The following is a 17,646-nucleotide window of genomic DNA, read 5'->3' on the forward strand; positions in this document are numbered from 1 at the left end:
TGTTTGTCAGTCCCAGTAAAGTGTGTGACATCAATTGTTTACAAATATAGACGAATGTTTGTCAGTCCCAGTGAAATGTGTGACATCAATTGTTTACACATATAGTTGTCAGTCCGTGTAAAATGTGGGACATCAATTGTTTACAGATATAGACGAATGTTTGTCAGTCCCAATAAAATGTGTGACATCAATTGTTTACAGATATAGACGATTGTTTGTCAGTCCCAGTAAAGTGTGTGACATCAATTGTTTACAGATATAGACGAATGTTTGTCAGTCCCAGTAAAATGTGTGACATCAATTGTTTGCAGATATAGACGAATGCGAACAGGACAACGGTGGCTGTAACGTAACGTGTGAGAACACGCTGGGTTCTTTTCACTGCGCATGCCCATACCCGGGCTTCCTGCTCAACAACGACAGTATCTCCTGCGACGGTAAGATTACCTAGCATGGGGTCGGTTATAATGTCTTTTAGTCGAGTAAGCTGTAATTATTTACATTTTGTAGGGTAAATCAAGAGTTTCCAAAAACTATAAGAGAAAGTAGTTAAGAAAGATAAGTAGAGTTTATCAATTGTGTAGATTAGATTTTTGTTCGTCTAGATCTTCACTTGAATATGGATTCTATTCTGGTTCAATTAAAGTGATTCTCTACTAGCATGCGAGGTTAATCCTGTATCAGAATATGCCGCCTCGAGTTGTAAATTGTCAAGCTGTCAGCACAAACAATAAGATAACAGTCTCATCGGTCACAAAAATACTCTACCAAGTAATAATGGTTAATTGTTTTAATCAATATCCGCCAGTTTAGTAGTTTATCATGAATTTCAGTTAACGACGTAAATCTTTCATGTATATGTTTTCAATGTGGAGTCTCCATTTGTAGCATAAATATTCACCTTCATGCTTTTTGTCGACTACAAAGTTATCGTTTTCATTATTGAAATCTATGTCAATGACATAATCAAGTTCAAAATTGGAGACAGCTTATATTCGGTTTGGCAGCTTTAACAATCATTAAAATGCAGATAAAGGAAACATGCATAAGTCGGTACACACAGTCAAACAAGGTAGATATTGATTGCACCATGTGGCGTATTTATCTATTTAGAAATCATAAGAGGTACTAAATACTAGAGGAATGAAATAAAAGTCTGAAGTGTTCAGAAATACAATATGTAAAAATGATAGAAATAAAGGAATTGACTATTTAAAGAATTAGTGTATGTAAACTCAGCCCGAAAATATGGATTTTAAAGAGCGAAAAGGAAATTTTGATTTATTCTGAGTACCATTTCTTAAAAAATGTTTGTTTTAGGGGAACATCAAACTTTTCCACTATTTTTACCTCAATACATCATGGCAAACGGAAGAAGCGCCTTGATTCACTTGTTATAACAGCTTTCTTTTCCTACAAGGATGATATAAAATAGTACATGGTTGTTATTTTTGAGCATATTAAATGAATATCACGACAACGGCCAAGATAGGATATAACGAAGATACAATCGGGAGAATTATTGAGATTATTGTTGTCAATATCATTGTGGGGTTGGGCAGCAAAATTTTCCAGCACACTGTTGGCATATTCATGAATAAAATAACTGTATTTTCTCTCGGCTGGCTTATTTGTGTTTTAGAGAAAAGGCGAGAATAAATGAAGACCTTATATTCTACTGGTAACATAACCTTCTCAAATCTTGCAACACCTTTTAAAGATATTCATTGTTATGTGTTAACTTTATATATACATTGAACAGATCCATCGTAAAGTCCATCCCGAATACAACAAACAGTACACTGCAGACTATTCTACATCAGCCGCGTGCCTCTATCTTTACTCTCCAAAAGGAACGGTTAAAAACTAATTTGTAAAATAACCGATTGTAAAATACCTCTCATCCCTGCCGAATAGTGTATACGTGTCGCAGTTAGTTCGGTCCTGCCGCTCCCATCAATAGTGTATACGTGTCGCAGTAAGTTCGGTCCTACCGCTCCCACCAATAGTGTATCCGTTTCGCAGTTAGTTCGACCCACCAATAATGTATACGTGTCGCAGTTAGTTCGTCCCACCGACAGTGTATACGTGTCGCAGTTAGTTCGTCCCAACGACAGTGTATACGTGTCGCAGTTATTTCGGCCCTGCCGCTCCCACCAATAGTGTATACTTGTCGCAGTTAGTTCGACCTACCAATAGTGTATACGTGTCGCAGTTAGTTGGACTCACCAATAGTGTATACGTGTCGCAGGTAGTTCGACCTACCAATAGCGTATACGTGTCACAGTTAGTTCGTCCCACCGACAGTGTATACGTGTCGCAGTTAGTTCGGTCCTGCCGCTCCCACCAATAGTGTATACGTGTCGCAGTTAGTTCGACTCACCAATAGTGTATACGTGTCGCAGTTAGTTCGACCTACCAATAGCGTATACGTGTCGCAGTTAGTTCGTCCCACCGACAGTGTATACGTGTCGCAGTTAGTTCGGTCCTGCCGCTCCCACCAATAGTGTATACGTGTTGCAGTTAGTTCGACCCACCAATAGTGTATACGTTTCGCAGTTAGTTCGACCTTCCAATAGTGTATACGTGTCGCAGTTAGTTCGTCCCACCAATAGTGTATACGTGTCGCAGTTAGTTCGGTCCTTCCGCTCCCACCAATAGTGTATACTTGTCGCAGTTAGTTCGGTTTGTATGGTCTTGCTTCCAATGTCACGATTTCCTTTATTGGTGTCGTCTGCTGACAAACTTACAAAACAAGGTTTCGAGAGATGCCGAGTGATGAAGAATAATGCTAGATTGTATTGTCACCATCGAGATCACATAGCGAACAATTCTAATTTCTTGTTCTATGTGAAGGTCGATGTTTGTAATTATGATTATAAGAGTGGAAGTTATGTCGTTAATGCTACCCGGTTCTTAATTTGATGACATAACATTATTCGGATTTGACAGATTTACATGAGGTCGTCGATGAGATCCATGAACATCCAGGAAGAAGAAAATAAGCGCTTATTATTCTGGAACACCTGGTCTTATTCTCCCTGTAATTTGCTAATGGTCTTCATGTAAAAATTTCCTTCATTCTTATTTTGCCCTTAATATGTTCGTCGATTTTGAGTTCGAATTATTGCTTGCTCACACCTCAGTCACCTCTTTGTTTCTATCATATCTCTATGTTAGTCTGAATCTTTGTGTTGCCATGCAATTCTGTATCCTGTAACTTTGTGTTTTTACAGACGTGGATGAGTGCCTGATGAATGACAACTACAACTGTAGTCACTTGTGTCACAACACAGAAGGTGGAGCAGAATGTAGTTGTTACCCGGGCTACATCCTCTTATCTGACAACCACACCTGTGAAGGTAAGTACATAAACATTGGTCAGGTAAATCATATACACTTACCTGTAGAGGTACATTTGTAGGTACACTGAACACTTAGCAGGTAAAGCATATCAACATTTATTACCCCTTTGAGAAAAATCTAGGAATCTGATTGGTTACAAACTACAGTGTACCAAACCGCATTCGTAAATCTCAGGGGGTATACGAAAATATCAGGGGGTATACGGTCATGTCACGTGATTCTCGGCAGTAAACGGTGGAATCACGTGGTTTTACAAGGGGGTATACGGGTCACGTGTCTTTGTATCTTGCGGCCGGGCAACGGGAGACAACTCGCATTCGTCGTTTGCTTCCGGCCCTGTTTACAAAATGGCAAAACATTTCGCTTCGCATACTGATGAGGAAATACTCGCCAAAAGGGCTAACTATGTGACACAAAACACACAAAAGTCGAACAGACGAGCGGCAAACATGCTGAGGACGTATTTAAAAGAAAAGAATCAGGAAGAACAGTTCGAGGAATTTGATAAAGCGAAACTAAATGAGGTAGATCTACTGTGCCATTTTTATCTTGACAACAGAAAAGTTGACGGGGAACTGGGTACAAAGCCAATATAAAAGACTCAAAGGGGTAATAAATTCGTTACACGGATTTTTGGCAGGGTTTCTGACTGGCACAGGCAATGAAAAACGCTCCAGGGTTTTCAGGATTACGTATTTCCTACAGGATCTACAGGATTTCGTATTTCCTTCGGCCTATCGGCCTCAGGAAATACGAAACCCTTTAGGGTCATACCATCCCGTATACCCTGCCAAAAATCCGTGTAACTAATATTATCACATAATCGGCCAGTGAATTCGCCCGTGTAATATGTTTACATATGTCACTAGTGTAATATACCATGGAGCGTTTTTCATTGGCTGTGCCAGTCAGAAATCGATTGTGACGTCATAATATGGACAATGACGTGACGTCATAAATTGTGAATGGCGCAACAAAATGGCTGTCTCCGTTTAACCTGTCAAAATGTAAGTTTTCTGAGTTATGTGATAAAAAGTATCAAAAAAGTGTTTTCATTTCATATGAGCTTTTATGAAACTCGTCTCGAAGTTTTAATTTTTGCTCGACAAGGCTCGAAAAAATAAAAACTCCTAAGACTCGTTTCATTAAATCTCATATGAAATGAAAACTTATTTTAGATCCTATATATATGTGACGGTACGTGCACAAGTCAGAAGTGTTTCATATACTTAATGTATTGTACTTCAATGCTTATTGACCATTCCAAAGATATTGCCAATTAAATAATATATATTTTAGTATGAACATACATGAATAGGTGTCTTTCCTTTATGACTATAATGCTAATAACGAAATACATTTATTTAACGCAGATTTGTTTTTATCATAAAAACGTACTTTGAATACCAAATTGGAATCGAATTTGTAGTTTGTTTTCTATCCCTGACAGATACGAACGAGTGTGCTAACTCGTCCGTGTCTATGTGTGAGGACCTGTGTATAAACACCAATGGTTCATTCTACTGTGACTGTGAGGGGTCAGCACTGAAGCTCTCATGGGACCGGAAGTCATGCTCAGGTACGTGTCGCCGTAACAATAGTAGATGGACTGAAGGTCTCCTTGGACCGGGATTCATGATCAGGTACGTGTCGCCCTAACAATAGTAGAGTGAGTGAAAGTCTCCTGGAAGACATTCTCAATTATGTGTAATCCGTGCATGTAAGGGCTGAGTCCCCTAGGACTGGATGTCGCGCCCAGGTGTATCCGTGTCTACATAATGTAAATAAGACCAATTTTCTGGGACACAAGTACTGACCAGGTATGTACAGCCTTGCCGGTATGACTGAAATCTCCCGGTATCAGAAACCGTACGTAGATATATGTTCGAGGACAAAAAACACGTTCAGATATGCGTAGTCAGCATTGTTGGAATAGGGTATCTGGCAAGGCACGTCAACCCTGACACAGAAAATTATTGAATGGTCCTTGAGTTGATGCTGGTCGGAGCTGGAAGTCATTACGGGTACATAAAACGGAATCATTCGCGGAAGATATATATTTATCTTGCTTTTAACATGAAAGATGTTTGATTGTTTTAGGGAGAAAGACACTTATTTTATTGGTTGTGGACAATTCATCGACTGTTTAGAAACAGACTCTGATTTGATTGGTTGTTGATTGATAAAAACGAGTTTATGGAGAGAACGAGCTACAGGTTCGATTGGTTGCTGATAAATCTACAATGTGGGGACAGAAAGAACCCTGATTTGATTGGTTTTTGTCATGCATGGAGAGAGAAATTACTGATTTGATTGGTTGACATATTAACGAGTGTATACTGGGAGAGAGAACACTGATTTGATTGGTTGACATATTAACGAGTGTATACTGGGAAAGATAACACTGATTTGATTGGTTGACATATTAACGAGTGTATACTGGGAGAGAGAACACTGATTTGATTGTTTGTTGACAGATATAAACGAGTGCATACTGGGAGAGAGAACACTGATTTGATTGTTTGTTGACAGATATTAACGAGTGTATACTGGGAGAGAGAACACTGATTTGATTGTTTGTTGACAGATATAAACGAGTGTATACTGGGAGAGAGAACACTGATTTGATTGGTTGTTGACAGATATAAACGAGTGTATACTGGTAGAGAGAACACTGATTTGATTGGTTGACATATTAACGAGTGTATACTGGGAGAGAGAACACTGAGTTGATTGTTTGTTGACAGATATAAACGAGTGTATACTGGGAGAGAGAACACTGAGTTGATTGTTTGTTGACAGATATAAACGAGTGTATACTGGGAGAGAGAACACTGATTTGATTGTTTGTTGACAGATATAAACGAGTGTATGGAGGGAGTGAACCACTGTGAGGATTTGTGTGTGAACACACACGGGTCCTACTACTGTGACTGTAACACCACGGGCTTCGTACTGGCAGCGGATCAGCGGACCTGTGAAGGTAAGATGTGATTACCTCCACCCTCCTCGCTAACCGTACCTCAATAGAGCATGAACAATGTTGTCAAAGGCGATTTATTGGTTAGATATTGCCCTCTATCAAGATAAATAAAAGTGTTCTTTAGTTTAAACTTTATTTTATTCAAGTATTTTAATTGATATATAAACAATATTATGCAAATTGAAACAAGACAGTATGATACAAAATAGGAAATAGAAACAAGTGTCTTAGATACGTAAGTAAATCGAACACCTTAATCGTAATCTGTAAATGTATTCGGAATATACAGCATATTGTTAACAATTCCGTAACATACAATAACACAATCAATGACAACAGTTTAAACAATGGGAAGGAAAGGGAGGGAAAGAAGGTTGTTAAACAAGGGGAAGTAAAGAGAGGGCGAGAAGGGTGTAAAACAACGGGAAGGAAAGGGAGGGAAAGAAGGGTGTTAAGCAAGGGGAAGTAAAGAGAGGGCGAGAAGGGTGTAAAACAAGGGGAAGGAAAAAGAGGGCGAGAAGGGTGTAAAACAAGGGGTAGGAAAGGGAGGGAAAGAAGGGTGTTAAACAAGGGGAAGGAAAGGGAGGGAAAGAAGGGTGGCAAACAAGGGGAAGGAAAGGGAGAGAAAGAAGGGTGTTAAACAAGGGGAAGGAAAGGGAAGGAAAGAAGGGTGTTAAACAAGGGGAAGTAAAGAGAGGGAAAGAAGGGTGTTAAACAAGGGGAAGTAAAGAGAGGGCGAGAAGGGTGTAAAACAAGGGAAAGGAAAGGGAGGGAAAGAAGGGTGTTAAACAAGGGGAAGGAAAGGGAGAGAAAGAAGGTTGTTAAACAAGGGGAAGGAAAGGGAGGGAAAGAAGGGTGTAAAACAAGGGGAAGGAAAGGGAGGGAAAGAAGGGTGTTAAACAAGGGGAAGGAAAAAGAGGGCGAGAAGGCTGTAAAACAAGGGGAAGGAAAGGGAGGGAAAGGAGGGTGTCGGTTGTTAAGGGGTTTTATATGTTGTTATATAAATACACCTCAGCTTCAAGTACATCACACGTGTATATGAAACATTATGTTGTAAGAGAAATATTTGATCTCATGTAGTCTTGTACAGCTAGAATAAGAATCTTATTTCAAAGATCGCATTATATTGATTTTAAATGAGGCCTCAGCAATAATATAATTAATGTGATTTAACCAATAACCATCTCCAGAACAAACCAACCAGGTGCTTGTAGGACTATAATCATTTATAGTGCTATTTAATACCCCACCTCACCCCCATACTCTCCCTTCCCTCGGTGTTACCGAATAAGAATAGAACTCTGCAATCGGTCCATTTTCTTCCGTAATTCGCTAATGCATATATGGGAAATGGCAGAATGGTCTTCCTGTAATATTAATTCTTAATATTGGATCCGTGAATGGAAAATTACCTATATAACTCGAACCATTGAAAAATATGCCATGGTCGTTTGCCGTAAAATAATTCAGCATTCACAAGACACTTTTAACCGATACTTTCTTTTGAAGGGAACTGGTTGATCCTGAATTAAACGTACAGATTTGTAATAAAAAGAAATCCTTACTGATGGGGGACTATGGATCAGATCAGATCTATCATGACGAATTACATGTATATTGACTTTATTTGAAATTGCCTAGATCTGGACAAATGGTATTGAGTGTATAATCGCCGTGTCTTAGATCTGGACAAATATTACTGAATATTTAATCGACGCGTCTTAGATCTGGACAAATATTACTGAATATCTAATCGCCGTGTCTTAGATCTGGACAAATATTACTGAGTATTTAATCGCCGTGTCTTAGATCTGGACAAATAGTACTGAATATTTAATCACCGTGTCTTAGATCTGGACAAATATTACTGAAGATTTAATCGCCGCGTCTTAGATCTGGACAAATATTACTGAATATCTAATCGCCGTGTCTTAGATCTGGACAAATATTACTGAAGATTTAATCGCCGCGTCTTAGATCTGGACAAATATTACTGAATATCTAATCGCCGTGTCTTAGATCTGGACAAATATTACTGAGTATTTAATCGCCGTGTCTTAGATCTGGACAAATAGTACTGAATATTTAATCGCCGTGTCTTAGATCAGGACAAATATTACTGAATATTTAATCGCCGTGTCTAGATCTGGACAAATATTTCTGAATATTTAATCACCGTGCCTTAGATCTGGACAAATATTACTGAATATTTAATCGCCGCGTCTTAGATCTGGACAAATATTACTGAATATTTAATCGCCGTGTCTAAGATCTGGACAAATATTACTGAATATTTAATCGCCGTCTCTTAGATCTGGACAAATGTTACTGAATATTTAATCGCCGTGTCTTAGATCTGGACAAATATTACTGAATATTTAATCGCCGTGTCTTAGATCTGGACAAATATTTCTGAATATTTAATCACCGTGTCTTAGATCTGGACAAATATTACTGAATATTTAATCGCCGTGTCTTAGATCTGGACAAATATTACTGAATATTTAATCGCCGTGTCTTAGATCTGGACAAATGTTACTGAATATTTAATCGACATGTCTTAGATGTGGACAAATGTTACTGAATATTTAATCGCCATGTCTTAGATCTGGACGAATGCTACTGAATATTTAATCGCCATGCCTTAGATCTGGACGAATGTTACTGAATATTTAATCGCCATGCCTTAGATCTGGACGAATGTTACTGAATATTGAATCGCCATGTCTTCGATCTGGACGAATGTTATTGAATATTAAATCGCCATTTCTTAGATCTGGACGAATGTTATTGAGTATTTAATCGCCATGTCTTAAATCTGGACAAATATTACTGAATATGTAATCGCCATGTCTTAGATCTGGACAAATGTTATTGAATAATAAATCACCATTTCTAAGATCTGGACGAATGTTATAGAATATTTAATCGCCATGTCTTAGATCTGGACGAATGTTATTGAACAATTAATCGCCATGTCTTAGATCTGGACAAATATTACTGAATATGTAATCGCCATGTCTTAGATCTGGACAAATGTTATTGAATAATAAATCACCATTTCTAAGATCTGGACGAATGTTATAGAATATTTAATCGCCATGTCTTAGATCTGGACGAATGTTATTGAACAATTAATCGCCATGTCTTAGATCTGGACAAATATTACTGAATATGTAATCGCCATGTCTTAGATCTGGACAAATGTTATTGAATAATAAATCACCATTTCTAAGATCTGGACGAATGTTATAGAATATTTAATCGCCATGTCTTAGATCTGGACAAATGTTATTGAATATTGAATCGCCATGTCTAAGATCTGGACGAATGATACTGAATATTGAATCGCCATGTCTTCGATCTGGACGAATGCTATTGAATATTAAATCTTCATTTCTTAGATCTGGACGAATGTTATTGAGTATTTAATCGCCATGTCTTAGATCTGGACAAATATTACTGAATATTTAATCGCGATGTCTTAGATCTGGACAAATATTGCTGAATATTTAATCGCGATGTCTTAGATCTGGACAAACGTTATTGAATATTCAATAGCCAGGTCTTAGATCTGGACGAATGTTATTGAATATTTAATCGCCATGTCTTAGATCTGGACAAATGTTATTGAATATGTAATCGCCATGTCTTAGATCTGGACGAATGTTATCGAATGTCTTAGATCTGGACGAATGTTATTGAATATTAAATCGCCATGTCTTAGATCTTGACGAATGTTATTGAATATTTAATCACCATTTGTTAGATCTGGACGAATGCTACTGAATATTTAATCGCCATGTCTTAGATCTGGACGAATGTTGTTGAATATTGAATCGCCATGTCTTAGATCTTGACAAATGTATTGAATATTTAATCGCCATGTCTTAGATCTGGACAAATGTTATTGAATATTTAATCGCCATGTCTTAGATCTGGACGAATGTTATTGAATGTCTTAGATCTTGACGAATGTTTTTGAATATTTAATCGCCATGTCTTAGATCTGGACGAATGTCTATCCAATACCACCCACAAGTGTGACCACATATGCATCAACCGGCCGCAGGGCTACGACTGCTTCTGTTACCAGGGTCACGTCAAGGAAGGCCTGTATGGATGTCGGGGTAAGTATGTTTAATTTTAGTCTGCATAACAAAATAAACAATTCATGTATTTCCCATGGATTATCAACACTGATAGCTACATATCAAAACATGATGATGAGCTTAATACACTAAGGTAATAGGTTAAGCTAATCAAACGCTATCAACTAGACATTATGATTATAATGCATACCAGGTTTTAAAGAGATCGGTCGAAAAATGTAGGTTAGATGTCTCAATCGGCCACTATCAGTTACCCTCATCATTGATAACGACAACGTTTCAAAAGTTGTCTGAAGTGGGACATGGTTTATATAATTTCCAAGTTTGTTCTTTTTCGTTTGTAAAACAATTATCAGCACGATATTGTCGTTACATTCCACGGCTAAAATCTGACAAGTAGCATATTCATTATCGCGTGACAAGGTCAGGTGCGTTAATTTGTTGGCTTATTTAAAAGGATACTTAAAAAAAAAAAAAAAAAAAAACATATTCTATTGTTAAAAAGTATCTAAATGTATATCATTTTGTGAGTGTTTTCTGTCTCTATACACAGGATGTGAAATCGGTCAGTACCACAACAACGAGACTGACCAGTGTGTTGATTGTCCGAAAATGTCCACCACAAACGGAACTGGCAAAACTAACGTCACGGACTGTATCTGTATACCAGGCTATACTGAGGATACAACTGGAGAGGAGTATTGTAGGGGTACGTATATCTATAACAGGTTATACTGAAGATACAACTGGAGAGGAGTATTGTAGGGGTACGTATATCTATAACAGGTTATTCTGAAGATACAACTGGAGAGGAGTATTGTAGGGGTACGTATATCTATAACAGGTTATTCTGAAGATACAACTGGAGAGGAGTATTGTAGAGGTAGATATATCTATAACAGGCTATACTGCGCATACAATGGAAAGGAGTATTGTAGAGGTACGTATATATATAACAGTCTATACTGAAGATACAACTGGAGAGGAGTATTGTGAGGTACGTATATATATAACAGGCTATACTGAAGATACAACTGGAGAGGAGTATTGTAGAGGTAGATATATCTATAACAGGCTATACTGCGGATACAATGGAAAGGAGTATTGTAGAGGTACGTATATATATAACAGGCTATGCTGAGGATACAACTGGAGAGCCCCCTTGTAGAGGTACGTATCTTTACAACAGGCTATACTGAAGATAAAACTGGACAGGAGTATTGAAGAGGTAGATATATATAACAGGCTATACTCAAGATACAACTGGAGAGGAGTATCGTAGAGGTACGTATCTTTACAACAGGTTATACTGAAGATACAACTAGAGAGGAGAATTGTAGAGGAACGTATCTTTACAACAGGCTATACTGAAGATAAAACTGGACAGGAGTATTGAAGAGGTAGATATATATAACAGGCTATACTCAAGATACAACTGGAGAGGAGTATCGTAGAGGTACGTATCTTTACAACAGGCTATACTGAAGATGCAACTGGAGAGGAGTATTGTAGAGGAACGAATCTTTACAACAGGCTATACTGAAGATGCAACTGGAGAGGAGTATTGTATAGGTACTTATCTTTACAACAGTCTATTCTGAAGATACAACTGGACAGGAGCATTGTAGAGGTAGATATATCTATAAGAGGCTATACTGCGGATACAACTGGAAAGGAGGATTGTAGAGGTACGTATCTTTACAACAGGCTATACTGAAGATGCAACTGGAGAGGAGTATTGTGAGGTACGTATCTCTATAACAAGCTATACTGCGGATACAATGGAAAGGAGTATGGTAGAGGGACGTATATATATAACAGGCTAAACTGAAGATACAACCGGAGAGGAGTATTGTAGAGGTTGGTATATCTATAACAGGCTATTCTGAAGATACAACTGGAGAAGAGTATTGTAGAGGTAGGTATATCTATAATAGGCTATACTGAAGATACACCTGGAGAGGAGTATTGTAGCGGTACGTATCTCTATAACAGGCTATACTGCGGATACAACTGGAAAGGAGTATTGTAGAGGTACGTATATATATAACAGGCTATACTGAGGATACAACTGGAGAGGAGTATTGTAGAGGTACGTATCTTTACAACAGGCTATACTGAAGATACAACTGGACAGGAGTATTGTAGAGGTAGATATATATAACAGGCTATACTGAAGATACAACTGGAGAGGAGTATTGTGAGGTACGTATATCTAGTACGTATCTCTACAACAGGCTATAGATACAACTGGCGAGGAGAATTGTAGAGGTACTTATCTTTACAACAGGCTATACTGAAGATACAACTGGACAGGAGTATTGTAGATGTAGATATATATAACAGGCTATACTGAAGATACAACTGGAGAGGTGTATTGTAGAGGTACGTATATATATAACAGGCTATGCTGAGGATACAACTGGAGAGGAGTATTGTAGAGGAACGAATCTTTACAACAGGCTATACTGAAGATACAACTGGAGAGGACTATTGTAGAGGTACGTATCTTTACAACAGGCTATACTGAAGATACAACTGGAGAGGTGTATTGTAGAGGTACGTATCTCTATAACAGGCTATACTGTAGAGGTACGTATCTCTATAACAGGCTATACTGAAGATACAACTGGAGAGGGGTATTGTAGAGGTAGATATATCTATAACAGGCTATACTGAAGATCCAACTGGAGAGGAGTATTGTAGAGGTACGTATCTCTATAACAGGCTATACTGAAAATACAACTGGAGAGGTGTATTGTAGAGGTACGTATATATATAACAGGCTATACTGAGGATACAACTGGAGAGGAGTATTGTAGAGGTACGTATCTCTATAACAGGCTATACTGAAAATACAACTGGAGAGGTGTATTGTAGAGGTACGTATATATATAACAGGCTATACTGTAGAGTTACGTATCTCTATAACAGGCTATACTGAATAAACAACTGGAGAGGAGGTTATACTGAAGATACAACTGGAGAGGAGTATTGTGAGGTACGTATCTCTATAACAGGCTATACTGAAGATACAACTGGAGAGGTGTATTGTAGAGGTACGTATCTCTATAACAGGCTATACTGTAGAGGTACGTATCTCTATAACAGGCTATACTGTAGAGGTACGTATCTCTATAACAGGCTATACTGTAGAGGTACGTATCTCTATAACAGGCTATACTGAAAATACAACTGGAGAGGTGTATTGTAGAGGTACGTATATATATAACAGGCTATACTGAGGATACAACTGGAGAGGAGTATTGTAGAGGGACGTATATATATAACAGGCTATACTGAAGATACAACTGGTGAGGAGTATTGTAGAGGTACGTATCTTTACAACAGGCTATACTGAAGATACAACTGGACAGGAGCATTGTAGAGGTAGATATATATAACAGGCTATACTGAAGATACAACTGGTGAGGAGTATTGTAGAGGTACGTATCTTTACAACAGGCTATACTGTAGAGGTACGTATCTCTACAACAGGCTATACTGTAGAGGTACGTATCTCTACAACAGGCTATTCTGTAGAGGTACGTATCTCTACAACAAGCTATACTGAAGATACAGGTAGATATATATATAACAGGCTATACTGAAGATACAACTGGAGAGGGGTATTGTAGAGGTAGATATATCTATAACAGGCTATACTGTAGATACAACTGGAGAGGAGGATTGTGAGGTACGTATATATATAACAGGCTATACTGAATATACAACTGGAGAGGAGTATTGTAGAGGTACGTATATATATAACAGGCTATACTGAGGATACAACTGGAGAGGAGTATTGTAGAGGGACGTATCTTTACAACAGGCTATACTGAAGATACAACTGGAGAGGAGTATTGTAGAGGTAGATATATCTATAACAGGCTATACTGAATAAACAACTGGAGAGGAGTATTGTAGAGGTACGTATATATATAACAGGCTATACTGTAGAGGTACGTATCTCTATAACAGGCTATACTGAATAAACAACTGGAGAGGAGTATTGTAGAGGTACGTATCTCTACAACAGGCTATAGATACAACTGGAGAGGAGTATTGTAGAGGTACTTATCTTTACAACAGGCTATACTGAAGATACAACTGGAGAGGAGCATTGTAGAGGGACGTATATATATAACAGGCTATACTGAAGATACAACTGGAGAGGTGTATTGTAGAGGTACGTATCTCTATAACAGGGTATACTGAAGATACAACTGGAGAGGAGTATTTTGAGGTACGTATCTCTATAACAGGCTATACTGAAAATACAACTGGAGAGGGGTATTGTAGAGGTACGTATCTCTATAACAGGCTATACTGAAAATACAACTGGAGAGGTGTATTGTAGAGGTACGTATATATATAACAGGCTATACTGAAGATACAACTGGAGAGGAGAATTGTAGAGGTAGATATATCTATAACAGGCTATGCTGAAGATACAACTGGAGAGGAGTATTGTAGAGGGACGTATCTTTACAACAGGCTATACTGAAGATACAACTGGAGAGGTGTATTGTAGAGGTAGATATATCTATAACAGGCTATACTGAAGATACACCTGGAGAGGAGTATTGTAGAGGTAGATATATCTATAACAGGCTATGCTGAAGATACAACTGGAGAGGAGTATTGTAGAGGTAGATATATATATAACAGGCTATACTGAAGATACAACTGGTGAGGAGTATTGTAGAGGTACGTATCTTTACAACAGGCTATACTGAAGATACAACTGGAGAGGAGCATTGTAGAGGGACGTATATATATAACAGGCTATACTGAAGATACAACTGGTGAGGAGTATTGTAGAGGTACTTATCTTTACAACAGGCTATCCTGAAGATACAACTGGAGAGGAGTATTGTAGAGGTAGATATATCTATAACAGGCTATACTGAAGATACAACTGGAGAGGAGAATTGTAGAGGTAGATATATCTATAACAGGCTATGCTGAAGATACAACTGGAGAGGAGTATTGTAGAGGTATGTATCTCTATAACAGGCTATACTGCGGATACTACTGGAGAGGAGTATTGTAGAGGTATGAATCTCTACAACAGGCTATACTGAAGATACAACTGGAGCGGAGAATTGTGAGGTACGTATCTCTATAACAGGCTATACTGAAGATACAACTGGAGAGGAGTATTGTAGAGGTACGTATCTCTACAACAGGCTATTCTGTAGAGGTACGTATCTCTACAACAGGCTATTCTGTAGATACAACTGGAGAGGAATATTGTAGAGGTGCGTATCTCTATAACAGGCTATACTGAAGATACAACTGGTGATGAGTATTGTAGAGGTATGCATGTTCCCTAACAACAGTTTTACTGTTTGTTTGTCGTAATATAGCAGGTACACGTATTTTTCGTCATTGATGGCTTAATGGGCATATATATTTTTATCTTTGTTTGCAAAGATTTTCGGTTAGCAAGTACTTCTTACGTCGAAATTAAACGAAGACGTTAAAATGTTGAATCCTCTATTGGGAGATATAGTGTTGCTGTAGCTGATCAAAAATTGGCATGGACCCCATCCCCTGTAATGTTTTGTGTTTTGTGTTTTGTGGGGGTTTTTTCTGTTTCAGTTTATTTGTTTTTTCTCTTGTGTGTTTGATGTCATAGGTTTATATATATTGTTTTTGCATCAGTGTCTCGGTGTATGTCTTTATGTATGTACATGACATTGGCAATTTTTTGCTTAATATCTGCTTACGTGTTAATAATAATATCTTACATGATGATGATGATGATGTCTGATGATGATGATGATGATGATCTTTGTTTAAATTGTATGAACAATCATGTACTGAGGAACAATGTCATATATGTTTTGTCTTGTCTTGTAAAAAAAAAAAAAAAAAAAAAAAAAAAAAAAAAAAAATACTTCTTACGTCGAAATTAAACGAAGACGTTTAAATGTTGAATCCTCTATTGGGAGATATAGTGTTGCTGTAGCTGATCAAAAATTGGCATGGACGCTAAGATGGTGTTGGACACCATTGTGAATTGTCCTGGTAATGCAACGTCCTTCCTGTAACTGTGTCACGAGCTTATTCCAACATACAAACATCATAGAAAAAATAGTTACAACACTGTTGCTTGGTTCCTGTTTTGGTTGAATTGAAATAACTAATAATGTAAGCACTTGACCGTGGTCCTTTTCTACAGCGGTAACTGGTCGGTTTCTTCGTTTTTAGATATCGACGAATGTGAGGAGGGTGAGGAGGAGAACTTTGGCTGTGATCAGATCTGCGTGAATGTTTTAGGGTCAGCCTACTGCGCGTGCCAAAAAGGTTTCACTCTGCACAAAAACAAGAAGAATTGTACAGGTAATAAAATAGTCAGGTAAATGAATGTATACCATCCCAAAATACTAACACATCATACTCAATAGACATTTCATGCTCGTCCAGTAATCATATCATCGTGTTATAAGTTTGACAGTGTTCGTAAACCCAATGTGTTATAAACATATTGTGATACTATACCTTGCACAACTATATACACAGTAATGTATTTGCTCATTTGTATACCAAAGTGGTCGGACTATAACAACTATATACACAGGAATGTATTTGCTCATTTGTATACCAAAGTGGACGGACTATAACAACTATATACAGTAATGTATTTGCTCATTTGTATACCAAAGTGGTCGGACTATAACAACTATATACACAGTAATGTATTTGCTCATTTGTATACCAAAGTGGTCGGACTATAACAACTATACAAAAGAAAACACCTTTTTGTATTTCGCCGTGTATTCTTGAAGTCGTCTCATTGGTTCATTGAACAATCACTGCTTGTGTTATTTCATTTGATACACATAAAACGTAAACTGACCAAGTCTTGGTGAAAATATATAATATGAGAGTTTATTCCACAGACATAGACGAGTGCCTGTACAGTAACCACTACTGTGCTGAGATATGTATCAACCTGGAGGGATCCTATAGATGTGCCTGTAGGAAAGGATTCAAGCTACACTGGGACAACAAATACTGTACAGGTACCTACCTATTTACCTGTTCTAAATACTGTACAGGTACCGTACCTATTTACCTGTTCTAAATACTGTACAGGTACCTACCTATTTACCTGTTCTAAATACTGTACAGGTACCTACCTATTTACCTGTTCTAAATACTGTACAGGTACCT

The 17,646-nt window shown here is 37.8% G+C and overlaps 1 protein-coding gene across 2 annotated transcripts in view; it reads left to right on the forward strand.

Moving 5' to 3' along the window:
• The window catches only part of LOC110457429 (fibrillin-2-like), a 117,755-nt gene that overhangs the window by 78,635 nt on the left and 21,474 nt on the right, over positions 1-17,646 (forward strand). For both annotated transcript variants that reach the window (XM_021508712.1, XM_021508713.1), the window contains 8 exons: positions 312-437; positions 3,237-3,362; positions 4,817-4,945; positions 6,224-6,349; positions 10,357-10,479; positions 11,015-11,170; positions 16,681-16,812; positions 17,373-17,495. In XM_021508712.1, the coding sequence (XP_021364387.1) occupies positions 312-437; positions 3,237-3,362; positions 4,817-4,945; positions 6,224-6,349; positions 10,357-10,479; positions 11,015-11,170; positions 16,681-16,812; positions 17,373-17,495 (1,041 nt within the window). The remainder of the gene's footprint in view (positions 1-311; positions 438-3,236; positions 3,363-4,816; positions 4,946-6,223; positions 6,350-10,356; positions 10,480-11,014; positions 11,171-16,680; positions 16,813-17,372; positions 17,496-17,646) is intronic.

The sequence above is a fragment of the Mizuhopecten yessoensis genome, unplaced genomic scaffold, assembly GCF_002113885.1.
Source record: "Mizuhopecten yessoensis strain PY_sf001 unplaced genomic scaffold, ASM211388v2 scaffold9133, whole genome shotgun sequence".
NCBI classification, from domain to species: Eukaryota; Metazoa; Mollusca; class Bivalvia; order Pectinida; family Pectinidae; genus Mizuhopecten; species Mizuhopecten yessoensis.